The sequence below is a fragment of the Acomys minous genome (genome assembly GCF_964271855.1).
Source record: "Acomys minous genome assembly, chromosome: 12".
In the NCBI taxonomy this organism is placed as follows: Eukaryota; Metazoa; Chordata; class Mammalia; order Rodentia; family Muridae; genus Acomys; species Acomys minous.
In genome coordinates this window covers 105,531,434-105,558,733 of record NC_140493.1, presented here as the reverse complement: position 1 = coordinate 105,558,733, position 27,300 = coordinate 105,531,434, and the positions used below count along the sequence as shown (strand labels likewise).

The 27,300-nt window shown below is 49.7% G+C and overlaps 2 protein-coding genes across 9 annotated transcripts; one reads left to right on the top strand and one right to left on the bottom strand.

The window, feature by feature from the left end:
• Nucleotides 1–250: 250 nt before the first annotated feature.
• Nucleotides 251–15,933, top strand: CPSF4L (cleavage and polyadenylation specific factor 4 like). Of its 2 annotated transcripts, XM_084749396.1 has the most exons (8): nt 255–443; nt 1,047–1,097; nt 4,503–4,655; nt 8,482–8,577; nt 9,328–9,421; nt 10,082–10,121; nt 12,613–12,760; nt 14,082–15,933. In XM_084749396.1, the coding sequence occupies exons 1-7, from the start codon at nt 341–343 to the stop codon at nt 12,739–12,741; spliced, it is 666 nt and encodes a 221-aa protein (XP_084605522.1). In that variant the 5' UTR covers nt 255–340; the 3' UTR covers nt 12,742–12,760; nt 14,082–15,933. The 2 variants fall into 2 exon arrangements, with proteins under 2 accessions (XP_084605523.1, XP_084605522.1); XM_084749397.1 differs by lacking the exon at nt 8,482–8,577 and having other exon boundaries at nt 251–443.
• On the bottom strand, nt 4,735–27,180 carry MTNAP1 (mitochondrial nucleoid associated protein 1). 7 transcript variants are annotated; one of them, XM_084749383.1, is made up of 5 exons: nt 26,969–27,180; nt 21,601–23,060; nt 19,394–19,498; nt 18,754–18,861; nt 4,735–5,386 (listed from the first exon to the last, which is right to left on the bottom strand). In XM_084749383.1, the coding sequence occupies exons 2-5, from the start codon at nt 23,051–23,053 to the stop codon at nt 5,349–5,351; spliced, it is 1,704 nt and encodes a 567-aa protein (XP_084605509.1). In that variant the 5' UTR covers nt 23,054–23,060; nt 26,969–27,180; the 3' UTR covers nt 4,735–5,348. The 7 variants fall into 7 exon arrangements, with proteins under 7 accessions (XP_084605509.1, XP_084605510.1, XP_084605508.1 ...); XM_084749384.1 differs by lacking the exon at nt 4,735–5,386 and adding an exon at nt 13,433–13,816; XM_084749382.1 differs by lacking the exon at nt 4,735–5,386 and adding an exon at nt 16,172–17,520 and having other exon boundaries at nt 26,741–27,180.
• Between the last annotated feature and the right edge of the window lie 120 nt (nt 27,181–27,300).

Sequence of the window (27,300 nt, the reverse complement as noted above, 5' to 3'; positions counted from 1 at the left end):
TATGTCTGGTGAGATACAGAGATAAAGCAGGTGTGGGTCTTTGCCAATCCCTCCCCAGCTGAGGATGGGTATTGTGTGAACAGTGTGGGAGTGTGGGGCCCTGGGGTGCCTGCACCTGCATGGGTGGGAGGGCTGAGACAGCTGTGGGGGCCTCTGTGGTACACCCCGTCAGAAAGCCACATGCAGTCACCTGGCCACTGGCACGCTGAAGGAAGAGATGATCTGACTGAGAGGGGCCCAGTACCAGATAGGACCCGGCCCCTTAAAGTGCTGATGGGCTATATAGGAGCCACCTGCAGGCGCTCTAGAAGCTTGGAGCTATTCTCACCGGAGCCTGGAGATGGAGGAGGTCGTTGCAGGGCTGGAAGGCTTCACCTTTGCCTTTGAGCAGGATGTGGAATTGCAGAAGGGCACTGGGCTCCTGCCTTTCCAGGGCATGAACAGTGAGTGGCGGTGGCACGGCTCCCCTGGGCCCTGCTCCTGCAGGAGCTGTCCTCTCTGACTTCCAAGCCTATGTTATGTATCTCCTGTATGGCTTCTGGGTAGCTCACTGTCCAGGAGGGAAAGGCCGATTTCAGAGCTACTCTCTGGCGGCCAGAGTTCCCTGGCTGCCCCCCCCAGAGACGCCCACCTCCTGTCTCAGAGACAGGCTGAATTTAAGTGTAATTTAGAGGCTGGCTCTGGAAAGGGGGGTGGGGGGAGGGCTTTTGAAGAGGGGGACCTTTGACTCACAGCCCGGAGACACAAGTGACAGCTGCTTTTGATAGCAGACTGTGGCCAGCAAGAGACTTGAGACTGGAGGATTGCTGAGCTCCAGGCCAACCTGGACGACAGAGTGAGACCTCGTCTGCAAACATTTGAGAAAACGAACAGGAAAAAAAAAAACAAACCAAAAAACAAAAATTCAAAGACTGGTGAGGGTGGGGGCACCCAGATCCAAGCCTATAGGAGGCTTAGGTGAGACTTACTGGGGAGGCCCTTGAGGTCCCCTGGGAAAGGGAGCCCAGCTCTGGGAAAGCTACGCTCTCTTCTGTTTCCTTCTCTAGCGTCCAGCTCAGCTGTGTGCAACTTCTTCACCAAAGGGCTCTGTGAGAAGGGTGAGTGAGTCAGGCGGGGAGGGGGGAGGGGGAGGGGGGCTGGGCAGGGCCTGGAATGGCTGTGTGGAGGATGCTGGGTTCAGGAGGAGCCTAGGGTAGAGTGTGAGCTTGGCCTGTGGGCTGGGGCAGGATTCAGCTCTATCCTGAGCAAGAAGGTAGATCCGTGTAGTCGGCATAACAAAGGTTGTGTTTTATTATTGCCAATGGTCTCCACACAAGGCTCACGCTCTAAATTCCTAACTAAGGTCCTAAGCCTATGCGCCCCCAAGGCTGCTCTTAGCTGAAGGTTGGGTCCAGACTCTTTAACAGAAATCTCTGATTTGAGGGTCAGGATCCTGGAGGAGACTCTTCAGCTGCAGGGCAGATCAAAGTGACGTCTCTCCAGATGTGCAGAGCAGCGCCTTTCTCTTGGTCTCTGCTTATATACTGTGCAGTGGGGTGGGGGTGGGGGGGGTGTTGCGGCATTCTGGCACTGTGTCTGGTTATCTTGAGTGAGTGATTTCGCTTGGTTCTGGTTATCAGGTGCCGCCTTGGGTGTAGTGGTGTTGCTGACTGAGCTATTTTCATGTCTAAAAGGCATTTTTTTTTACTGTGCTCATTACAGCCTCATAAGAGGAAGAGTGGCCTGCGGGGCAGGGAGCCAACATAACTGGCATTTGTACAAGGCATTGGGACTACCTGGAAGGGGTCATTCCCTTCTTTAATTATTATTATTATTATTTTTTACAGTTAGGCACAGTGGCACATGCCTGTAATCCTGGCACTTGGGGAGGCAGAGGCATGTGGATCTCTGTGAGTTCGAGGCCAGCTTGGTCTACAAAGCAAGTCCAGGACAGCCAGGGCTGTGCAGAGGAACCCTCTCTCAAAAAACTACACAACATTTTCTTTCTTTCTTTCTTTCTTTCTTTCTTTCTTTCTTTCTTTGCTTTGGCTTTTTGAGACAGGGTTTCTCTGTAGCCTTGGCTGTCCTGGACTCACTTTGTAAACCAGGCTGGCCTCGAACTCACAGCGATCTGCCTGCCTCTGCCTCCCAAGTGCTGGGATGAAAGGCATGCGCCACCACTGCCCGGCTACAAAAAAAAAAAAAAGTTAATGTGTACTTTTATGTGGGTAAAGGAGTCATTCCCTTCTTTTTTTAAAATTTTTTTTGGTTGTTGTTTTTTGAGACAGGTCATTCTTTTCTTTAAACAATTTTTTAAAATTACATGTATCTGCGTGGTTATACAAACGTGGTGCATATGTCTTTGGAAACCAGAGTTCTTGGATACATCTAGAACTATGGCTGTGAGCTGCTTACTATGGGTGGGTGCTGGGAATCAAACTCAGGTCCTCTGGGAGAGCAGTCAGTGTTCTTAACCACTGAGCCATCTCTTCAGCTCCAACACCCTCTTCCTGATGCAGGTGGTGATGGGGCAGAGCTTTGGTCTGAATTCTCAGGAGGCTTCAGTCCATCTCATTCTAAGCCCTCCTTTTCCCCGGCAGGCTTCCTTCCCCTCGAATCACCATGGAAACTGGTCAATCATCCTAGCTATTTCTTCTGCCCTCAGGTAGCCTCTTGAGTGATGGCCACAGCTGCTTGAACATCCCCCTCGCAAGTCCCTCCCCGATGTGTAGCCTGACTTACCCCCCAGGCTTCTTACCTTCTCTTCTGGGTTGGGAGCCATTTTGAGGTTCCTCTAATAGAATCATACAGTTGTCTAAATACCTTACCCCTAACCGGAGGGTTTTCATTGCAAGCCTGCCTATGGATCCACGTGAGGCGATTCCTAGAGGGCCTGCCTGTTCCTAAAGCCAGGAGGCAGAGCAGCGACAACCTGGGGGCCTTTTTGTCCACTTCTGGATGGTTGGATGAGAAAGGAAAGAGTTTACTGGGTAATCAGAAACTTCCAGGTCCATTACAGACCGAGTGAGCCACAGCTCAGAGAGAGGAAGCTGCTGTTGAGGAAGGCCACAGCACCAGGGATGGTCAGGAGAGGGCTGGGGGTAGGGTGGGTGGAGCAGTCGCTCAAAGATGACATCCAGGTCACATATGAAACAAGTCCTCCTTACACATGGCCTTCTCTTCTGGTGGCAGTGTCTGCTGAATGAGGGGACTGAGGTGGCCTGTCCATTGTTAGAGTCGCCTGTTTTGTGGCTGTGTTGTTCTTAATATTTGAAGCCATGAGCACAGGCTGAGGAGAAGCTCCATGAGCAGAGCGCTCACCTGTGCCTCCCGGCATGCGCATGCGTGCATGAACTGAGTGTGGTGACTCCAGCAGTCTCAGCACTCAGCCCGTGCTCCTCAGCACGCACATGCGTACATGAATGGGGCGTGGTGATGAGGGCCTGCAATCTCAGCACTCAGGAGCTGGAAGAGTCCAAAGTCATTCTTGACCACACAGTGAGTTTGAGACCAGCCTGGTACATGAGACCCAGTTTCAATAACTAAGAGCAAGCTGGGCAAGGTGGCACATGTCCTTAATCCCAGCACTTGGGAGGCAGAGGCAGGCGATCACTGGGAGTTTGAGGCCAGCCTGGTCTACAATTGTCTAGGACAGCCAGGGCTGTTACACACAGAAACCCTGTCTTGAAAAACAAAACAAAATACACACACACACACACACACACACACACACACACACACACACACACACACACCCCTAAGAGCAATGACTCAGCAGTTAAAGGCACTTGCTCCTCCTGCAGACGACCCTGGTTCAGTTCCCAGCACCCACCTGGCAGCTCACAACAGTCTACAGCGGATCCAATGCCTCTTCTGATGTCTGACGGCTCCTGAATACACAACATCACAACATGTACATACAAAATCACAGGCATATGCACAGAAACACATAAAAAATGAGTTTAAAAAGATTTATTTTAATTATTATATATATAGTGCTCTGCCTGCATGTACACCTACATGCCAGAAGAGGGCATTAGATCACATTACAAATGATTGTGAGCCAGCTTGTGATTTGCTGGGAATTGAAACTCATGACCTCTGGAAGAGCAGCCAGTGCTTTTAACCACTGAACCATCTCTCCAGCCCTAAATGTAGTTGTTGTCGTTTTAATAAGGAAGAAACAAATCCAGAACAACACTTCTCTCCTTGTAAAAGTCATGAACTCAACAAGCCCTTATAGTACGCTAAGAGCTGGGCTGGGTGTGAGGTGACCGTGCTTCATGGGAAAGGCAGCCTGGAGGTTCCTGGGGTTTGGCTCTGGGAGAGAGAGGGGCCCACTGACTGTTACAATGTCCTCTTCCTCAGTGTGGTCCTCTTACCTGTGTTCCAGCCCTTCCTAGGTTATGTCCAGGTGATGGGACACAGAGATGACAGAGGCAGGGAAGGGGTAGCCTCCCAGGCCCTGGGGAACTCCTCCAGGTGGGTTGGGTGAGGCCTACAGCAGGTGTCATATTCCGAAGGGATGCGGTGCCCGCTTCGCCATGGAAAGGACGAGAAGATGGTGGTGTGCAAACACTGGCTTCGGGGGCTCTGCTGCAAGGGTGACTGCTGCAACTTCCTGCACCAGTATGACCACAGCAGGATGTCCGTGTGCTGCTTCCACTCAAAGTTCGGTAATGCCCTGCCTGGTTTGTGGGGTGATGGAGGGCTTTTGGATGGGGGTAGAAGTGTAACCTGGACCTGGAAGTAGAGTGTGCCCCAGACTGAGCCCAAGCTACCTGCTTCTCTGAACTCTAAGAAGATAAGGACCAAGGCTGGGGGCAGTGTGGCACTAGGGAGGCTGCAGCAGGAAAATCATGGATTCAAGGCCAGGTTCAGCTACAGAGAAGTTCAAGGGTATCTAGACTATATGGGACCTTGTCTGAAAACAACAAAAAATAAAAAATAGGATTCAGGTGTGATGGCACACACCTTTAATCCCAGCACTCAGGAGGCAGAGACAAGCAGATCTCTGTGAGTTTGAAGCCATAAGTTTCAGGCCCTCCAGGGTTACAATGAATCCCTGTCTCAAAAATAAGCCAATAAGCCAGGTGTGGTGGCAGGGGAGCATGCCTTTAATCCCAGTATTTGGGGAGGCAGAGGCAGGCGGATCTCTGTGAGTTGAGGACAGCCTGGTCTATAAAGCAAGTCCAGGACAGTCAAGGCTACACAGAGAAACCCTGTCTTGAAAAACAACACAAAACAAAACAAAACCCAACCAAACGAAACAAAAACAAAAATAAGCCAATAAGGGGCTGGAGAGGTGGTTCAGTGGTTAGGAGCACTTGTTGATCCAATGTCCTCTTCTGGACTCCTCGGACGTCAGGTCATACATGGTACAGACACAAACCTGCAGGCAAAACATCTATACACATAAAATAAAAATAGGCAATTCTTTAAGAAATAAACAAACGAAGGACGCAGAGCCAAATCTGTTAGTCTCAGTGCAACAGTTACCTCAAAGGGAAAGGAATGCTGGTCCCACTTCTGCCTGCTAATCTACACACACCCAGATGACTGTGGGGGAACGAACCACCCCTCAGTCCCTCCTGGGCCCAGGCCAGGCCTCCCCAAACGAGATGCATTTGGAAGCTGCACTCAGCATGGGCACGGCACCCACACCCCCGTCTCCTTCCTGCTCTCCTGTTATTTCTAACGTTTATTTTAGATGAAAATGTCACGTTGCCTCCCAAAGGGGAAAGCATGCATCACTTGTTGGAATGAGAGGGCCACTGTTCAGAAGTCTGGGCCCTAAAATAATTTTGTGTGGTCAGGTCTGTTCTAGCCTCTTTTGGGCCTTGTGTCCTTCTTGGTCACTCAAGGGGCTATTTAGGGACAGCTAGAGCCACCTTTCTCCTCACTGAAAGATGGAGCCTGTGACTGTGCTAACTTTGTAGTGACAATCTACAGCTTGGTATTTGTTTTTTGTTTTTGTTTTTTTTTGTTTTTTTGTTTTTGTTTTTTCAGGACAGGGTTTCTCTGTGTAGCCTTGGCTGTCCTGGACCAGGCTGGCCTCAAAGTCACAGGGATCCACCTGCCTCTGCCTCCCGAGTGCTGGGATTAAAGGCGTGCACCACCACTGCCCGGCTACAGCTTGGTGTTTGATAAGCTCCATGGGGACTGGGGATTGTCTAGTCCAGTGGTTTCCAAATTGAGGGGCTGGGGGGGGGGGAGGGAAGGAGGGAGAATGCTGGATTTCCAGGTCTACCCCTCATTCAGGAGACTTGTAGGTAGTTACTGATGATGGGAAGGCTCCTGGGGACCTTGAAGGGGGGCAAAGTCTTTCCTGGGGTAGGGAAAGGTCATCCCAGTCTCTCAGTCCAGCCTTCCAGACTGCCTGCTCTAGGGAGCCAAGACCTGTGGCAGTTCATGAGGGCTGCCTGAATGTCCTTCTAGAACAAAAGGACACTGTTTATCTGGAGGCTGGTCCCCTTAAGTCACTGCCTAAACCATTTGCACTTAGAAATGTCCCTTTACTCTCTCAGTCCTGGATTTCTTTCTTTCTTTCTTTCTTTTTTCTTCTTTTCTTTTTGAGACAGGGTCTCTCTATGTTAGCTTTGGCTGTTCTGGGTGTGCTTTGCAGACCAGGCTGGCCTTGAACTCACAGCAATCCACCTACCTCTGCGTGTACCACCATGCCTGGCAATCCTGGGTTTCTTGGTTTGATGATCGGCTGTGGATGCAGGAATGGAGCTACTTTTGCCTGCAACTAATTCATTATGCATAAGTGTGTAAACACGTGATGTGACACATAACCAAACTGTGTTGCTCTTAACAGTGAGTGAATATGTCTAATATTACAAAAAAAAAAATCATTATATGCTAGGTGCGGTGGGGTATGCCTTTAATTCCAGAACTCAGTGGAACAGAGAGAGGCGGGTGGATCTCTGTGAGTTTAAGGCTAGCCTGGTTTATGCAGAATTTCAAGCCAGCTAGATTTACATAGTCAGACCCTGTTTAAAAAAAAGAAAAAAATCACCAGGCGTGGTGGTACACACCTTTAATCCCAGCACTCGGGAGGCAGGGGCAGGTGGATCGCTGTGAGTTTGAGGCCAGCCTGCTCTACAAAGTGAGTCTAGGACAGCCAAGGCTACACAGAGAAACTGTCTCGAAAAACAAAGAAAACATATAAGTGGTGTGTGTGTGATTGTGATTTCTCATTCTATTTGGTCACACTCTTCTTTTGAGATAGGGTCTCACTCTGTCACCCTGGCTGGCCTGAAACTTGCTATATAGTCTAGGGTGGCCCCAAACTCAAGAGATTTGTTCGCCTCTGCCTCCCAAGTGCTGGGACTAGACACTCTAGAGGAGTGTGCCACCAATGCCCTGCTTCAGTGTCTCTACTGAAAAATATTGCTGGACCGCAGGTGATCTTGGGAGATGTACAGAAGCTGACTAGCCAACAGGGACCAACTCCACGGAGCTGCCATGGTGGTGGGCTGAGACTTTGTAAAGATGCCATTGTTTCAGGGTCAGTTAGCTCCTGTAGCACATGCTCTGTAAGCAAGCTCAACAAAATCAGGCACACACACTGTTGAGGCCTGGGAGGCGGAAAGTGCATTTGGTTAGAGCTAGGACATCGAGAGCTTGAAAGGAGGAAGGGCAGCTGCAAAAGACAGTTTCTAGGATGGAGTGTTGCTGCCACCTTCTGGCGAGGAGCAGGTAAAGCAACATGAAGCCCGGATGGGGCAAACAGAGGGCCGTTTTGTGTCCTGAGGAGGTTCAAAACCAAGGGACAGCATTCTGCCAATTTGGCCTAGGATATGCCAGTCAGCTCTTTTGCTGTGAAGAGGCTGAGTGAGCAGATGTGGTACTTGCCTCTCTCGGAGGGCTAACACCCACATTTGTGAAATGGGAGGGCTGGGGAGGAGTAAACAGAACTGTGTTTTGCAGAAAGCAACTCTCTGGCAGATTTTATGAAGTTTGTGTTATCTCCAAAGAGTAGAGTTGTAGGCTTTTATGGAGGGTGGAAGTGGAGATGCTCGCAGATTCCCACAGGAAGGAGACAGGTCAGGTCATGATCTTCTATCTTCTTCAGATCTGCCTAGGTGAAGTCTAAGTGCCCTGCACAGCAGTTGCAGGCAGCCTGTGTCCCCCAAGCCTGCCAACCTGTGGAAATGCAGCTGACCAAGACAGTTTAACACATAGACACAGCACAGGCCAGGCTCACAGCTAATGTAGTTCCTCTGAAAGGTACCCAGTGGCCCAACTGGAAGTTCTACTCTGTCCTTTGTATTACCTCCAAAAACACCTCTGCCCCTCCTGGGGATCTGCAAACTGTGGAGGGTTCCTAGTGGAGATGACCAGAGGCTAACTGCCCCCTCCAAGGGCAGAGGTCATCTCCAGAGATGATGATAAGCAGAGGACAGGCCAGTGGATTCCATGTTAGGAAGGCTCACGGTGAATAAGAGTGGGAATGCGGAAGTGGCCATTGTATACAAAGAGCGATGGGCTTTTCAGGTAACTGCAGCAACAAGGAATGCCCCTTCCTCCACGAGAAGCCAGCTCCCGAGCCCCAGGACTGCCCTCGGTATGACCAAGGGTTCTGCAAGGAAGGTAAGAGCATGGTGGACAGGGATGCGATGCGCTGAGGGACGTGGGTGTTCTAGAGGTGCTCAGCAGGCGAGGAGTAATATCCCATGAATTGTGCCCTCTGGATATCCCAGTGGGAAGCCTTTCTGAGGCTGTCCCAGGCTTGCATGCAGCCTTTCTGAGGCTGTCCCAGGCTTGCGTGCAGCCTGGTGTGGGGGCACAACAGGATTCCCAGGAAAGGCTGTGGATTCATAGCCCAGCCTTCTCTGCGAGTGGATGTGGGACCTTGCCTGAGAAGCCTACCAGAAAGTCTAGTCTGTGAGAGCCACAGCTCTCAGGTTTTAAAAGCCACTTAAGTTCTATGCTTTCCCCGGCTCCCAGGCAAACTTAGAAGGCAGGGTTCCCATGGGTCCCTGGGCCTTAGGATCCTATGTCTCCCATAAGTCTCCTCCTGCTGAGATGTTTAGCACTGGGTTGGGAAAAGTGGCTTGAGCATATTCTCACTCACTGGTACCTTCAGTGTTCTGGGCCCAAGGCCTGGAGCATGGACCACTTGTGCTTTACCGCTGAGCCACATGACCAGCTCTTGCCTGAGCCACGGTTTCTGCCCCATCTGTCTTCTGGCTTCAGAGACATGATGACAGGAAGGCATATTCACCTCATTTCCAGTGGGGAGCCTACCACAGCCCACGGCTTTCCTCACGAGTTATTTTGTGTACACTTCCTCCTCTGGATGAAGCAGACTCTGTTGGCCATTGGCTCTTTGTCTAGTAGGTCCCCTGTGTAAATACCGCCATGTCCAACAAGTAATGTGTCTCAACTACTTCACTGGCTTCTGCCCCAAGGGAGCTGAGTGCCAATTTGGACAGTAAGTATGACCCCTTTATTCCCCAACCCACTGGAGTGCTGGGCCCTACCTTCTGTGTTGAGACCCTGCTGTACTCTCCTTTGCCCTGCATGGGAGATGGTCTCCCTAGTGATCCTTACTGTATTCCTGCTCCACCCAGGGGGTCTGGGTACTATTTGGCTGGGTGGGTGCCAGGCTTCCCTGTCAACATGTACTTACAATGGGACAGGTGTGTGCCTCTCACAGGCAATTCTAGACATGGATAGAAACATTTCCTGTCACTACCCCAGTCCTCCCCAGCTCTATGCAGTGCTTACTGTATATTTTTCGGACCATAAGACACACTTTTTATTCCCAAAAGTGTGGGGGCGGGTGGGGGGAAATTAGGGCGCACCTTATGGTCTGATTGCTGTTTTGTTTTGTTTTTTTGGTACTGTTTTTCTTGTTTTACTGCTCTAAAAACTGGGTGTGTCTTATGGTCAGTGGGTCTTATAGTCCAAAAAATATGGTAGTGGGAGGGCTTCCCTGGGGGCTCTGTGCTGGGAAGAGCAGGCTGGTGCTGAGCTGGATAGAAGGCTTCAGATGCTAACACAGAAGCGCAGCTCAAACCCTCCCACCCACCCCCACCCCCCCCACCCCACCCCCTGCCGCTAATCCTATGCCTTCCTCTCATTCCCTCAGCCCCAAGATGAGTCCTGTACTTCACCCCAGTAATGCGAAGGTAAGTGCAGCACTTGGGGTGCCCACATAGTTTCTCCCTCTTTTGGCTCCCTTGCCTGTCTGCGCTTCCTAGTACTGTACTATTTTCAGAGACTCCACTCTTTCATGGCTGAGTCTGACGCTGTAGAAGGCACGTGGTCACGTGTGGGGGCACCTGCATACAGTAGCTCCTCGCAGTCTCCCCCACCCTCTGTCAGCTCTGAAGCTGCTAAAACTCGTCCGTCCGTGAACACCTGGGGGCCTTCCTCTGCTTTAGTTGGGTAGCACAGGGGTGGTTTCTTTTCTTTGCTGGTTATTATTTTATTTATTTGTGTATATATGTGGATACATACATGCCACAGTGAATGTGTGGAAGTCAGAGGACAACGTGGTGCATCTCTCCTACCATCTGGGTCCTGAGGGTAGAACACAGGCCGTCAGGCTTGGCAGTGGCCACTTTTACCAAGGGAGCCATCTTGCCATCCCACAGGAGTGGTCTTCACTGACAGAAATTCAGGACTTGTGGTCCAAAGCCAGTTTTCTGAATGAGAACGGTGACGATTCATAGATTTTCCTGGTTCCTAGGGAGACACACAATACCCGCCCCCCCCACCTCGTTACAAGCATCAGTGAGAACAAACGTCAAGGGTCAGCAGGCCAGGCCCAGCCAGTCAGGCTTCTCTACCCCCAGTCGGTGAAGCCAAGCTCCTGGGTAGCTAGGCTACCCAATAAGATGCCCAGATTCCTAACGCTTGTTCCCTCCCTCGCTCCCTCCCTCTTTCTGTTTTGAAAGATAGAGTCTCACTATTTAGCTCTGGTTGAGGCCTGCCTGGCCTGGGACTAGCTATGTAAACTAGGCTGGCCTCGGATCCAGAGATCTGCCCGCCTCTGCCTCTCTGGTGCTGGGATTAGAGGTGTGGGCCACCACTCCGGAGTAATGACTTTCTGTAACTAGAGAGGTGAGGGCAGTTGTGAAGAGGTTGTGGGGGGGACTGGAATGGTTCAGAGTGCATACTGCTCTTACAGAGGACCCCAGTTTAGCTCCCAGCACCCAGGGGGTCTGATTCCTCTGGCCTCTGTGGGCACCCGCATGCACGTGCACATACTGCCCCCTGTCCCCCACCCCCGCCACACACACACTCGTAATTCAAAAACCAAAGAAATCTTTTTTGTTTGTTTGTTTGTTTTTTCGAGGTAGTATTTCTCTGTAAGCCTTGGCTGTCCTGCACTCACTTTGTAGACCAGGCTGGCCTCGAACTCACAGCGATCCGCCTGCCTCTGCCTCCCGAGTGCTGGGATTAAAGGCGTGTGCCACCACGCCCAGCTCCAAAGAAATCTTGAACAAGGTTGGAGGGAAATGAAAAGACTATCAGGTGACCTGGGATGGTCCTTCAAGGGCTTGAAGGGGCTTTATGGGAGCAGCCCCAGCACATGCATCACGCACACGTTGCCTGCTATGCTTTGAACGTGTTAGGATCACCAACTCACTCGGCTCCAGGCTGCACTTCCTCAGAGTAGTAGTGTTGGGTGGGGTCTAGCGGGGGGTCTCTAGATCATGGCAGTGAAGCATCCTCTTGGGACTAGAACCTGGTGAAAACAGTGGTTATGAATAGAGTTGGGCTTTCCTGGCTTCCCTCCTCACCTCGGGACCTCTCTGTACACCCCTGCTGCTCATTGGTCACTTGCCACAAGGCACAAGGGCCTGCCTAGAAGCCAAGCGGACACACCTTCTAGGTGTTAGGCCCTAGCCTCCAGAGATATGAGCTCAACAAACCTCATTTCTTTTTTTTTTAAGCTTAAAAAAAAAAAAAAGATTTATTTATTTTATGTATATGAGTGCTCTGTCTGCATGTATACCTGCATGCCAGCAGAGGGCACCAGGTGTCAGAATAGATGGTTGTGAGCCCCACATGGTTGCCAGGCAGTGCAGACAGTGGGGAGCCACCTCTCCAGGCCCCAAACTTCTTTCCTTTATAAGCTGTGGAGTAACTTCTTTCAAAGGCATGGTTTTGGTAATTAAAATTGTTAATAGCACTGGGCATGTGGACACAGGAGGTTTGGGTCAAGGTCACCCTTGGCTACATCTTGAGTTGGAAGCCAGCCAGAGTTACATGGGACACTATCTCAAAAAATAAAAGTGTGTGTGTGTGTGATAAAGACATGTCATATGAAATTCTCAAAGAGCTAATTAAAAATATATTGAAGCCGGGCGTGGTGGTGCACGCCTTTAATCCCAGCACTCGGGAGGCAGAGGCGGGCGGATTGCTGTGAGTTTGAGGCCAGCTTGGTCTACAAAGTGAGTCCAGGATGGCCAAGTCTAACACAGAGAGACCTTGTCTCGAAAAAAAACCAAAAAAAAACCAAAAAAAAAAAAAAAATTGAAAACAGCAAAACAAAGCAACTCCCTGCAGCAATCTCTCATGACAAAATATAAAAACCAAACACCCCTGTAAATAGCGGTATTTAGGTGACCGTGTCTACACAGTCTCATCATGACTTCACTCTATCTGCAGCTTGTCAACCAGTCACGGGATTCAACTACTCCAGCTTCTACTGGCAACACTGTAGCGAGCCCTTACCAGGCAAAGCCCACCGTCCCCCATCAGAAGAGGTGGGAGCCTGCTTCCCGCCTGCAGCTCTAGGGCCCAAACTGCACCAGAGGTAGGTGAGGAGTGCACAGGGCAGGAAAAACGCTTCGCTGTGCTGAGGGCAGGTGCAGAGAGCTGAGCACCTAGTTGGAGACAATGACTCTGCATCTTCAGCAGATAAGGTTGCCATGCTGGGGTCCAGACATGGGAACTGAGAGCAGGGAGGGTGGGGAGGTGCGTGCCTGTAATCCCAGCATGCAGCAGGCTGGGGGACTGCCTCGAGTCTGAGTAAGGCACATTTCATCTACATAACGAGCTCCAGGCCTGACAGGGTGACATAGTGAGATCTGCTGTCTCAAAAGAAAACTCATCTGCTGGGCGTGATGGGGTACATCCTAGGTCCCAGCCCTGAGGGGGGCAGAGGCAGGTGGAGCTCCGTCTGTGAGGTGGAGGTCAGCCTGGTCTACAGAGTGAGTTCCAGCTAAACTAGAGCTGCACAGTGAGACTCTGTCTCAAGATTAAAACAAACTAACAAACCAACAAACCAACAAACCATACCTTTAGGAACGTAGCCTACAGTCTGTCCTGAACTGTGATTTCTCTCTTTAAGTAAACAAGGGGCTGGGGCTACTGTTCAGATGGTAGAATGCTTGCCTGGCGTGTATCAAGGGTTTGAATCCTAGCATCTGGCTTCATGGTGCATGCCTGTTAGCATTCAAAATGGAGGCAGGAGGCTCAGAAGTTAAAATTCATCCCTGGCTGGATAGAGAGGCAAGCCTGGGCTGCACAAGACCTGGTTTCACAAGAAAATAGTTACATCAGAATGCTAGGTAAAAGGGCAGAACCCTTTCTTTTTATTTATTTATTTATTTTTATATGTTTGGCTTTATAAACATTTGAAAACCCAGAACCCTCTTCTCGGAAATATGGGAGCTGAACGTGAACTCAGGCCTCTCTTTTGGGTCCAGATCTTGTTCTTTTCCCAGGCTGGTCTCAAACCATTGCATTTATGAGTTCTCCCATTTCAACTGCCCTGGTCAAGATCCTCGTGAGGCTGTAGAAACCAGTATATTCTTTAGAAAACCAGCCTGCAGTTCCTGGGACTAGCAGGGACTTTTCTTTTGAGAATCTATAAAAAAGTATGACTTTAGTCAGGTAGTGGTGACGTATGCCTTTAATCCCAGCACTCGGGAGGCAGAGGTAGCCAGATCTCTGTGAGTTCCAGGACAGACTGGTCTACAAAGTGAGTCCAGCCAAGGTCACACCGAGAAACCCTGTCTCAAAAAAAAAAAAAAAAAAAAAAAAACAAAAAAAAACAAAACAAAACCAAACCCAAACTAAACCAAAACCAAAAGGCATGACCTTAGCTTTCTCTTTTTTTCTTCCTACCCTAGGCCACCATGCCAGTGAAGTAAGCTGTACCAGTTGGTGTCATCAAAACCTAGCCTGTAGTGAGGAAACTGGAAAGTTCTCCTAGTGAAGGGGCCATGGCCTCACCAGGGAAATCTGTACCCAGTGGTCCAATGAGTCCCATCACCCCAGTGAGATACAGGATGTGTAAACAGCCTACTGTATCTGGCTTATTTCCACTTTGAACAAGCTGTCAAAACCACAACAGGACCAGAGGTTGGCTGACTGTGGGAGGGAGGAGTCACTCACGAACCAGTAGAACCAAAGTGTCTGTGAAACCGAGAACTCTATCAGGTCAGTCACCTTCAGCATCTGTGCTCCTACAGGCTGCTCTGGGTCAAAGGCTTTTAGCTTGACAACTGCTTGCCTATAGGGCTTATTTAAATTAGAGAATATGTTGTGTCTTATCATTTTTGATGCTATGACAAAATATCCCACTCACAGGGGGTTTATTTTGGCTTGGGGTTTGAAAGGCCACAGTTCATCACGGCAGGGAAACCATGGTGGGAGTGGGAACTGGCTGGTAGCACTGAATCCATTCAAGGAAGCCGAGAAAAAGGAGATCAACCTTTCTAGATTTTTTTCCTTTGAAAAGCCAGTCTGGGGTCCCAGGACACGGAAATGGTGTCACCCACCCATACTGGGGCCTGTCTTCCCTACTTAGTTAAACCTCTCTGGAGATCACCCTCACAGACACAGCCAGAGGTGTCTCTCCTAGAGGACTGCAGCCAAGCTGCCACTAAAGAATAACCCTCTGGGGGATTAGGCAGTGAACATTAGGCATTCTTAGCCTGATGAGGTAAGGCAGTGACCAGGAGAGTTGCCTACACTATGACAATGCAGACTTGCTACTTAATCCACTGGGGGAGGTGGGGGCAGCTGGGTGGATTTCATAGTACAGAAAAAGGCAGCCTGCAGAAAGACTAGGTTGAGCATGGCGACTCTGCTGAGGCAATGCGTTAACACAGGCCCAAGGAGCCGGTGGGTTCCAATAACCGCTTCAGACTACCCTAAGATGCTATGTGCTCTTGGTGGGAAACTGCCTTACCTCCCCCAGACTGCTTCCTCACTCTAGAACACCAGCAGCCACACCACAGGGTTGTTGTATGGGTAAAATGACGGAGTGCATGTAAGAGAACGCTGCAGGGCACCTGGCACCAGCACACACCCAGATCTTAAGCTGGTCCAAGTGTGGCCCTGTGCTGGTTTGAATGAGAACGGCCCACAGAGGCCCATGTAGATGAATGCTTGGCCAGCCCAGTTTGTGAAAACGTTTGGGAAGGGTTAGGTATTGCCTTGTTGCAGGAGGTGTGTCCTTAGGGTGGGCTTTGGGGTTTCATCAGCCCATACCATTCCCAGTTAGCTCCTCCTCTCTGCCTCACGGCTGTCGTCTCAAGGTTTAAGCTCCTGCTCCAGCTTCGCGGCCATCTGCCTGCTGCCGCAACCCTTGCCGTGATGGTCCTGCCTAACCCTGTAAGTCCCCATAAGCTCTTTCTTCTGTAAGTTGCCCTGGTCATAGTGTTTTAACACAGCAGTCTTACTTAGAAAATAAGACAGTTCCCATGAGGTCTCCCTTTTTGCACTGGACAGCCACAGGTCTTTGCAGGAAAGGTCAAATCTGTCCCAATTTAGAGTTCAGCAAGGAAGCCCAGGGAACCTACACTACCCGCCCTGAGGTGCAACCAACCACTTCTCTGAGAGTGGAAGATGTGAATGATCTTTTCAGAGGCTTTTTTTTTAATAAAAAATGTTTTTATTATGAACCGTGATGTATGACTTTCTCATTAAATGTAAGATAGCATCTGATTAATACAATAAATGACATTTTGCTTTCTCGATACTAGGTTTCAATGAGGCCAGGCTGTCCTCAATCTCTGTTTATTGCTGAAAGTGACCTTGTCTCCAATTCCCAAGTGACAGCCACATAGCCAGCCCCACTGCAGGAATTTCTGTGATGCTACGGAACTAACCCCGTGGGGCATTCCCAGGGCCTCATGCATGCTAGGGAGATGCTATCATCTCACTGCTACACCCCAGGCCCTGATTTCCTGTGGTGTGTGTGTGTGTGTGTGTGTGTGTGTGTGTGTGTGTGTGTGTGTATGTGTGTGTACGGACATGCATACCACCTTGGCAGTCAGAGAACAGCATGTGTGAGTTTGTTATCTCCCTCTACTATGTGGGTCCTGGGGAACCAAACTCTAAAGTTATTTTTGTGTGTGTTTTGCTTGCATGTGGAGCATGTGCATGCCTAGTGCCCTCAGAGTTCAGAAATGGGTGTCAGATCTTCTAGAACTGGAATTACAGATGGCTGTGAGCTGCCGTGTGGGTGCTGGAAATGGAACCCAGGTGTACCACAGGAGTGACAAGTGCTCGTAACAGCTGAGCCATCCTGAACCCAGGTGTACCACAGGAGCGACAAGTGCTCGTAACAGCTGAGCCATCCTGTAGCCCCTATTTTCAATGGCTAAATATTTTTGGTGTTAATAGAAAAAACAGTTTTCTGTGAAGCTGAGTGCAGGCATTATGGGTCTATGTCACCACACCTGAGTGAGTCTTAACTATTGACACTGACCAATGTCAAACAAACCCTTATGAACACAGGCTCTTGCCTTCACCCTTCACCTAGTTACACGACACCCTTCAGGACTTGAAGGCTCATTCAATGAGTGCCACTTCTAACCTGAACGTTAAAGTACCAGAGAATTCCAGTTACCACAGTAAATTGCTTATATTCCTGAAAAACGCTCTCCTTACCAAGTGGCATAAGCCCTTGGTAAGAGCTCAGGCAACAAACTTTCCCTATGGGCTACCTCTATATTTTCCTATTAAGGGGGTGGCTGGTGGCTCTCAAGGTACAACACAGAGCATTTGAGAGAAAAAGTGTTTTGTGCTGCATAGTTTTATGTCAACCTGACACAGTTAGACTCATCAAAGAAGGAACCTTTTTTGTTTCTTTTTGGTTTTTTGAGACAGGGTTTCTCTGTGTAGCCTTGACTGTCCTGGACTCACTTTGTAGACCAGGCGATCTGCCTGTCTCTGCCTCCAGAATGCTGGGATTAAAGGCATGTGCCACCACACCTGGCTCAAAGAAGGACCCTTAATTGAGAAAAAACGCCCCATAAGATCTGGTTGTAGGCAAGCCTATAAGGCATTTTCTTAATTAGTGATTGATGGGGAGTGGCCCAGCCCATTGTGGGTGATGTCATCCCTAGGCTGGTGGTCCTGATTCAGTAAGAAAGCCGGCTGAGCAAGTCATAGGGAACAAGGCAGTAAGCAGCACTCCTCCATGGCCTCTGCATCAGCCACTGCCCTGCTTGAGTTCCTGTCCAGACTTCCGTCAGTGATGAACAGTGGTGCGGAAGCAAGACTTACACCTGTAATCCTAGCGCTCTGCGGCCAGCCAGGGCTTCAGTGGGACCCTATCTAAAGAAAAAAAAAAAAAGCACAGTGTCCTGACTTCACTCTTCTCCAACCCCGCAGCAGCTGCCAAGCCCTACAGCTTGCCTGCCCCATCTCTTCACTGAAACTCCAATAAAACTGTATTCCAGCTTAAGGAAAAAAGGATAAAGAAAACGGATGTCAGCAGTTTTATTACTTGCACCCTCTGTGCCCTGTACATAGTAAGTATTTTCTCTGTTGTGCAGTTGTCTCTGTCACACTCTCGTGGCTCCCAGACGTGCTCAACATTACTTACGCCAGCGCTGCAGCTCTTGGAACAAACGGAGACAAATATGAGGACCTGGGAGGACATGTCTTACTGGCCATTTCTATTTTTTGCTTTGATAAATCATTTTTAAAATTATTATTATTCTTTTAAAAATAAGGCTTCTCTGCATAGCCTTGGCTGTCCTGGACTCACTCTGTAGACCAGGCTGGCCTTGAACTCACATCAATCCGCCTGTCTCTGCCTCTAAAGTGCTGAGACTAAAGGCATGAACCACCTCGCCCAGCTTATTTTTTAAAATTTTTTTTGTTTCATAAACTTAAGTCTCCTTGGGCCTAAGGACATTTAGCTTCTATCTTTAGAGACTCAAGATGACTCAGGGGTGATGGCATACACCTGTCATGCTAGCACGCAGAGGCTAAGGAAGGAAGGAGATCTTGCTCAGGGCCAGAGGCCACGGCTGGAGTGTTGAGTGTGGGTGTAGTGGGGCCTGCACAGGGAGATGAAGTTGCTGTCTTACGCACATGGACTCTTCTGTTTCTCTTGCCCTCTTTTTGAGGCAGAAAGTCCTTCTGTTCCACTGTGAAAAAGGGGTTCTCAGGCACCAAGGTGGGGCCCTTCCCCCTAGCAGGGAACACTTTAAAGCAGGAAAAACTCAAGCCCCCCAGTGCACCACTGATATCACCACTGGGCAGCTAGAGCACTCGTGTAAATAGAAGTCAAATCTTTGTTTTTGTTTTTCGAGGCAGGGTTTCTCTGTGTAGCCTTGGCTGTCCTGGACTCGCTTTGTAGACCAGGCTGGCCTCGAACTCAGAGATCCGCCTGCCTCTGCCTCCTGAGTGCAGGGATTACTAAGTCAAATCTTGCAGAGACCTTTATGGAAGCCACAGAGCCCCCAGCGACAGCTCACCCTTTAGGGCTCCTAGATGCTACCACTAGAGGCCAAAGGGAGGCTACAAGCTGCTTAAGCTATTGGTTACGCGGCAGCTTACTGAGATGCTTGAAGCTCCAGGTGCAGCACAGGATGAAGTAGCCAGCGAAGAGCATTGTGAGGCGCCCGACCCCGCTCTTCTTTACGGTGGTGTTGCACCTCACCCAGCCTGTCCAGAGAGAGAGAGGCAAATCACATGGTTAGTGGCTAGGGAGTGTCCCAGTATGTGCACACCAGTCAATTACTCTGCTAGTCTGGGCAATAAACACTAACTCACAGACTTTACACGCCTACGTAAGTGTAGCCTATACACTTCCATCGCCAACAGAGTTAAGCTGTGGAGGACTTGATGCAAACCACTTGTTTCCACACTGGGAGCTGGGTTAAATGCCAGAGTGATGCAGATGAAAGCAATTAGTTAACTGCTGCCTTGGCTGATCACTGTGGGGCGGGGCAGGGAGGGGAGGTCTGGGGACAGGTGGCAGGGGTTGGTTTTAAGAAGTGAAGCAATTAGCACAGCAAATGGGAGCTGCTGCCTTCTTGGTGTTCTGAATGACAGCTGATTGCAAAACGGAAACAGAGAAGACAAGCACTCCCTCTCCCTCTCGCGTTTGCTTTGGTCAAACAGCCTAGCCTGGAGAAACCTCTCCACATGCCTGGAGGCAGCAAGAGAACCCGACAGCCAGTAGCACCAGCCTCACCTTTGTGCACAGCTCCCAAGAGGCTCATTAGAGCGCAGCTGGAGGTTGAAAGCGCCAGGGGTTCCAAACTCCTGCTATCAGCCGAGCTTCGTCCCAACCAAGGAACTGCGGTTCCAAACAGAAGTCACTGTGACAGTTCACCTAGAATTACCCTTCCCCAGCAGGCGGCTGAATGTCCTTATGGCTAGGCCTGAGGAAAAGCACACCCTGACAGGCGGATCAATGAGCACCTCACTGGGCTGCAGTTAAACTGCATGCGGAAGTAAAGCCCGCCTGGGGTCAAAAGCTCTTCCTGCCAGACCTTGCCCTGCCGTGAATGTCCAGCCAGCCCCCTGTGTGTGCCTGGGCCTGGCCAAGCCACCTTTCAGCATCTGCTGGGAATTTAGGAAGGAGCAGGACTTTCTATTATTCGTTGAGCATCCTGAAATGCGTGGTCCAAAGAGCTTAGATTCTGGACTGAAAAAAACCTGGATCATCTACATGTGTGCAATCTTGGGCCCAGAACCCAGAACTAAATACACAATCTCTGTTCTCAGCTCCCTACCCAACTGGTGCGTGAGGCCAGGATCTTACGTATGCTAAAGACGCATGCCGGCACGCCCTCTACCACTGAGTTGCATCCATAGCCCCCCAAAACAGGTTTCAGATGAATTCGTTAGAATTCACCACATTCTAAAGACTTTTGTGAGCTCAGGGACAATCAACACACACTGGAGGAGATAGCGCTCCTCCCTCTCAGTCATCCCTCCTCAGCATGCCTGGCCTCTGGCCTCTGGTGAACTTTCCCATTTACACATGTGTAACAACTGGAGCCAGAAAAGATGGTACTTGCTTCTTTTTCATGTCTTCCCCCAAGTTCAAGCCAGACAGCTCATCTTTACCACCTGTGACTTTCTGGTCTTGTTTTGGTTTGTCAGAGAAAGGATAAATTAAGATAGACGGGGTTAGCAGGTACAGTAAAAGCTCCCGTGGATACAAAAATGCTCAAATGATCATATTATATGACAGTGAGAAACTACATCCTGGGGGCTTGGACAGAGGGCTCAGTGGTTAAGAGCACTCACTGCAGAAGACTCAGGTTTGGTTCCCAGCACCCATATAGTGGCTTACAACCATTTAAAAACCGATTCTTGGGGTACTGGACACCCTTTTCTGGTTTCCATGGTGCATGTGGTGCACATAGCACATCAATTCATGTGAGGTCACACACATATACATTAAAAAGAAAATCTTAAAAACAAAACAAAATTATGGCTTCCAAGGAATTACATAACACATATTTATGCAAGGCCAAAGTATCTCCAAACAAACAAACAGAAAGAACTTGTGGGGCTGGAGAGATGGCTGCAGTGGTAAGGAATGTAGACTGCTTCCCCAGAGGACCTGGGTTCGGTTCCCAGCACCTACAACCAGCAGCTCACAACTACCTGTAACTCCAGCTGGAAGAGACCTGATGCCCTCTTCTGGCCTCCACTGGCACTACACTACTCACATGCACATTTTTCCCGTGCCCCTGAAACATACACATACTTGCAAATAAAAAAGACAAATCATAAAGCCTTGAGGTGTAGCTCAACTCAAAGCACAAAGCCCAACTGAAAGAAAACTGCCAGCTTTGGGCCAGGGCCTTGGCCGTGCAGAGACCCTCTGGCACCTTGATTTCTCCAGGTAGATTTGGGGGGAGCTTGATTTACACCAGAGAAATCTGAGCTGAGTTCATGGATGGCATCCAGAGGACAGTCTCTGCACCCAGAGGCCTTTCTTCCCTACCTGCCACTTAGGAACACTGGACTCTTATCCCTTGCAGCCTTCCCAGTGGATTTCACTGTGTATATAGCTATGTAGTAGCACTGGCTGTCCTGTAACTCATTCTGTAGACCAGGCTGGCCTTGAACTCAGGGAGCACCTGTCTAGGTGTACACCACAGTGCTCCGCAAACCCATAGAATTATGTTAAGCCTCTTCCCAGTATAGAAACTCAAGTGCTCTCAGGGGCAGCAGCCTGCTGGAGTCTAACCTTCAGGTCTAGATGGAGAAGGAATGTTATCATTGACCAGACCAAGAATTCTCTTCATCAACTAAGTCAAATGTGGTGCAGACTGCAGGTGAGAGTGAGTTAACTGAGAAAATGAGTAATTCTGACCCTCGTTTCAAAGGCACAGGACACTCTGGAGGGGCAGGACGGCCCCTGCAAATGAGCTCGCTCACCTTTCCAGACATTCCCGCCCTGGGCAGCAGCAAGGGGACGAGTCTGAGGCACTGAGGTCCAAGGCTGAGGCCTCCTTGGCAACACCCCAAGTCCAACATAACCCAGATAGAGTTCTGGAAACCACTCCAGTCCCACAGCCCTGGGAGGAGCCTCTGGGTCAGCAGCAGCAACAGGACTGAAGAGGGAGTTTTTACAGATGGGGTACGGAGCTGAATATGATGCTGTGCGGTGGCTTGTCTGGGCTGTGTGGGGAGGGCGGAGAGGGGTGGGTTCCAGAACACTCCTTTCGCTTCCCACCAATAGCGTTATGGCAGGGACTTGACTCTGGTCACAGAGCTGGGCTTTCACAGCCAGAGAGGGGAGAGTCTCACGCCCTGACGCTGGGACAGAGAGTAGCTTACTCAGAGCTCCCTCCGGTGGAGCAGACACATTCAGCCGTGCAAGGGCGGCCTGCAGTTTCGCTTTTGTGGCTGAAGTGGGGTCCTTGCCACCGTGGCCCAAGCAAGCCCGTTCCTGTACCTGTGTGGCAGGCTGCCTGTTGTCAGGATTTTCCTTGCTCTGGCACAACTCTATGCCAAGGCCAAGTTCCTGGTGCTCTCTAACCCGAGCATTACCCAGTGGGACAGCGCGAAGGCCCAAGAGGACTGATTCTGACTTCTGGGTTTCGGTGCTGCCAGGGTGGAGAGACACTCTTGAGAGGCGGTCTCCACCTAGGGAACTGCTCTCCGTGCTCAACACTGGGGGTCCTCTCTGAACCCCGTGGCTGCCACTTTTTGGAGAATGACAGTTACTAATAGACATATCTAGTAATTTTGCCAGATGCTTCTGTCTCTGGGGATCAACTGTGCCCAATCCGAGACTGGCGCAAGTGGCTGGCTGTGCATGCGGCTGAGCTGACAAATGTTTTCCATCTTGAATAGATAAAAAAGGATCCCCTGAGCTGACTAGTGAAGCTGCCTCCGTCTCTGAGGGATGGCGTGGGCTTCCCTTGGACTTCGACTCATCTCTGGTAAGCTCTCTCATGGGAGAGGTGGCGTCTGACACAGAGGACTGCAGAGCCACCTTCCGCTTGGCATATCCGAGTGCTGGGAAACACAGTTGATTTTGATCTGTGGTTTCTCCTCCTGCCTTTGATGCGCCTGCTCTTCCTGAGACCCGCACAGGTAGTGGAGGGCTTGCAGCTGCCCATTCTGATCTGCCGTTTTCCGATTTCACCTTGGTTTCCGCACTCTCTGTCTTTAGCTCCTTCCCTTTGGCTTTGGCTAAGTCTTTGGTAGGGCTCTTCTCTTTTTTAGCTTTACGTGGAAGTGTAGCTGGCTTGGACTGATACAGTTTTTGATCAGCAGATATGGGTGTTCCTGCCATCTTACAGTGAGGCAAGTGGGATTTTAATCGCTTAAATGGCTTCTTACAATAAGGACACACCTCCATCCTGGGCCCGGCATCACCCATGCTCTTCCTGGAAGGTACAAGTGAGAGACAATGAGAAACAAAGGATTTTATGCACAGATTTTAACTTTTTCATTTTCTTTTTTTTGTTTTTTTGAGACAGGGTTTCTCTGTGTATTCTTGGCTGTCCTGGGCTCACTTTGTAGACCAGGCTGTCCTCGAACTCACAGTGAGCTGCCAGCCTCTGCCTCCCTGCTGGGATTAAAGGCGTGGGCCACCATGCCTGGTACAATAGGTGCTCTTAAAAGTCCAGTTCTTTTACTTATTTATTTATTTAAAAGATTTACTTATTTATTATGTATACAATGCTCTGCATGCATGTACACCTGCCGGCCAGAAGAGGGCACCAGATCTCATTGTAGATGGTCCTTAGCCACCATGTGGTTGCTAAGAACTGAACTCAGGACCCCTGGAAGAGCAGTCAGTGTTCTTACCTCTCAGCCATCTCTCCAGCAACAGCACCCCCCCCCCCTTTTAATGTTTAAAGATTTCTAAACAGTTTTATTAAACTCTTGTAGCCTCCAATTGACATAAATTACAAAGTTGAGTTCTGGCTGACATTTTAAATGTCTTTTCCTTTGGCTAAGGATTAGTTTACTAGGCTTAAGTCTTCTGGTTTTGTTTTGTTGTTGTTTTGGGTGGGGTTTGAATGAAAACAAAGAAATAAAAATGAAAGGAATGAAAAAAAAAAAAAAGGAATGGCTATGACAGCTCCTAGGCATGGTGGAGAAGAGAGCTTATTATAGATATATGTGAGAGCACAGCCCCAGGGACTGACACATCTGGGAGAGTCCAAGTGGTCCTGACCCTGAGCCAGGGAGAGGGAAACCAATACAGCAGCCAGGAGGCCAAAGGTACAAAAAGGGGGTTGGTAACCAAAATGCTGGAAGAACCTCTGGAGGAAGGGCAGTGCAGACTCTGGGCTGGAGACTCAGGGTAGAGGGTGGCCTGTGCCAGCCCACTATAACTGGCGGGGCATGAGGGATGCTGGGAGAACCCGTTGGCCAGGTCTACTTTGATATGTTACATAGGCACCTCACTGGCTTGTCCTGGGTTTGACATGTAACATGGTTTTTGTTGCGTTTCCTTGAGGTGATCTCATTATGTAGCTCTGGCTGTCCTGGAATTCACTTTGTCAAGCAGGCTGCATAGTGAATTTGAGGCTAGCCTGGGCTGCAAACAAGCCAACAGGTATGGTATAGGAGAAAATTTACTGTAGATAAACGGGAGAGCAGAGCCGAAGACAGGGACATCCAGAGTGAACATGACCCCAGAAGTGGGCCACGTGAGGGGAGAGGGGAGGGGAAAAGAGAGAGCCAGCATAGTAAAGAGTAGACAAGAGGACCCCGTAACCAAAATGGCTGGAGAGTATGTATCTCAGGGGGTGAGGTATGCCAGCCATACCTAGGAGGGACTGAGGGATGCTGGGAGAAGCTGGCAGCCAGGCCCACTCTGATATGTTAAACAGGCCCCTTAGCCATTTGTCCAGGGTTTGAGACCAACCACTTGTAACTCTAGTTTGGGGGGACTCTGGTGTCCTCTGACATGTTGGGGAGCTGTGTGTACACAGTATAATTAAACCCATATAAACAAACTCATGCAGGCACCCATACATACACAGTGAAAAGATAAAAGGAGCCATCAGGTGGGTGTCCCTCCCTTGGAGCCTCTCCCACTCTCAGGAATTTTTTCAATAAGGCACAGCCGCTCTTACTGAGCCTGACCTTCAGAGGCGGAATGCGGAAGGGTAAGGACATTCATGTGGGCTGCAAAACTGGTTAGGACAGTTTCTAAAGTCACACGGGCAAGATTCACTGGGGTGTAAGGGCTCCTGGGCACTCTGTCAGCCAGGGATGTGGCTCGCCTGGCAAGTACGAAGCCTTGGGTTCCAATCCCAGCACCGCATACAACCTGATGCTGTAGTAGACACTCATAACCCCAAGAGTGAGGCTAGCCTGGGGTTCACGAGATCCTGTCTCCAAAAAACTAAAGGAAGTTTCCCATAACTCAGGAGAAATGAATTTGAATCTCTGCCAATACTAATATTAGCAATATGCATATATAAAAAGTAGAAATGTACAGAAGTAAATGATCCCCAATTTTTAAGTTTTAAATTGTAAATTAGAGCCGGGCGTGGTGACGCACACCTTTAATCCCAGCACTAGGGAGGCAGAGGCATGCGGATCGCTGTGAGTTCGAGGCCAGCCTGGTCTACAAAGCAAGTCCAGGACAGCCAAGGCTACACAGAGAGACCCTGTCTCGAAAAACCAAAAAAACCAAAACAAAACAAAAAAACAAAAAAAGTAAATTAGTGTGTTACTGTGTACATATAAATTTGCACATTATTAATTGCTTAGTTTGAATTTTTTGATAAATGGATATAATGTAAAAATATTTTTAAACATTTATGCTACCCATCATTTATCTCCTTGTTATTTTCTGGAGTTGGGAAAGGAGACTGTTTACTTCCAAAGCTCAGCTGGGAGCTATTTTCCCCTGTTACTTTTTTTTTTTTTTTAAAGATTCCAAAGGCCAGGGAACATATCTACCTCAGGGATCAGCTACATTCTCAAAATCTAGTATCACACAGCATAGTGTACCTCCCTGAATGGTTTGAGGTAGCTTCAGCCTGGGCTACGCTGGGAGATTGTCAAACAATCATCATCAACACACACACACACACACACACACACACACACTCATCTGTGCGCCTCTAGCACTGATACTGGTATATGACATTTGTTGAATGAATAAATATGCATATTATAACTATTTAATATTGTGACTGAAACTATCTCCTGGGTTCCAACCCCAGCACAGCATCAAAAAACAAAACCCAAGAACAAACAACCCCCAAACTCTGACTTTGAAACCACTTCACAAAATACATGTCCATTTATTAAAGCAACCAACACATTAGCCTCCATGAAATGCAAAACCAAACTGTTTTCCGCGAGTGCACAGTGACTATCCCTGTTAGCAGGAGCTCCCTTGGCAACAGAAGGGGAAGTGACAAGAGTGACTATCCTTTGGCAGAACGCACGCGACAAAGCCATGGGCTTTCCAGTTGTACTGCATTTTTCTAAATTGTTTTGAGATGATGGGGTCCTTGTCTGCCCTGGAACTTGCTGGGTACACCAGGATGACCTTGAACTTCCATAGATAGGCTCGCCTTTGCCTCTTGAGTAGTAGGATTAAAGCCGTGAATTACTATGTCCAGCCCTACACCTCTTCAACTTAACAAGGGGCTCCTTTTCCTGCCCGTCCTCTTGTAGTGGTCTCTCCGAGAGACCCCCATGCTTGTGGACCACAGTTCACGTGTCTGGCAGAAACTTTGAAGACACAGTCAGAGCTAAGTTGAGAGCAACGCAAGATGTGACCAAGTACCGAGTCCTATAACAAATCGGATCATCCCCCTAACAGATAACTGAAAGCCAGATTTAAATCTTCCCCAAATTTCCCCGCTCCGGAGTACGTATTGGGGGTGGGGTGAAGGAGGAGAAACCCATATCTTTAAAATCCGAGACAAGGTCTCAAGTAGCCCAGGCTGGCTTCGAACTCGTTACAGAGTGGAGGCTGACTCTGACCTCCTGGTCCTCCAGCCTCCACCTCCCAAGAACTGGGATGACAGGTGCGCGCCGCGCACGCGTGGCTGGGGACCTCGCGGTGTTTCCCCCTGATCACGCTCACCTCGCCGCGAGCCAGCTCTGCCCTCACAGCCGCCGTTTCCACGCCTGCCAGCCTCTCTGCACCTTTCTGTCCCGCCTCTTCTAGAAGGTGGGCGTGGCCGTCCCGGTTGGGGCTGGAACTCCCGTTATCCTGTTCGCCTGGTCTGCGCTCCTCTCTTGACCTACACAACACAGGTCGTGGAAAATGGCCCAGCCCTTGGATACTCCACGGAACAGGCTCCGCACTTACCGAGACGCAAAGTTCCACGCGGCGCTCGCTTCGAACCCGGAGCTCGCCGGACACTTTCCCAACCAGCGGACCCAGAACTTGTGGCCATCCGCGTCAGTGCCTGATGGAGCCTGTCCAGTTCCTTTTGAAGTTCTTAACCTCAGCCGGGCGTGGTGGCGCACGCCTTTAATCCCAGCACTTGGGAGGCGGAGGCAGGTGGATCAATGCGAGTTCGAGGCCAGCCTGGTCTACAAAGCGAGTCCAGGACAGCCAAGGCTACACAGAGAGACCCTGTCTCGAAAAATCAAAAAAAAAAAAAGTTCTTAACCTCATAGAGAGCTAACTCAGATACA

Coding starts and splice junctions, on each gene's coding strand:
- CPSF4L (XM_084749396.1), top strand. CDS start 341: ATGGAGGAGGTCGTTGCAGGGCTGGAAGGCTTCACCTTTGCCTTTGAG. Junction 4,656..8,481: donor CTGCTTCCACTCAAAGTTCG/GTAATGCCCTGC, acceptor TGGGCTTTTCAG/GTAACTGCAGCAACAAGGAA. Junction 8,578..9,327: donor CCAAGGGTTCTGCAAGGAAG/GTAAGAGCATGG, acceptor TTTGTCTAGTAG/GTCCCCTGTGTAAATACCGC.
- MTNAP1 (XM_084749382.1), bottom strand. CDS start 23,053: ATGGGTGATGCCGGGCCCAGGATGGAGGTGTGTCCTTATTGTAAGAAG. Junction 19,499..21,600: donor GGGCGGGAATGTCTGGAAAG/GTGAGCGAGCTC, acceptor TTGGAACCGCAG/TTCCTTGGTTGGGACGAAGC. Junction 17,521..18,753: donor CTGGAGCTTCAAGCATCTCA/GTAAGCTGCCGC, acceptor TTTTTTCTTTAG/ATAGGGTCCCACTGAAGCCC.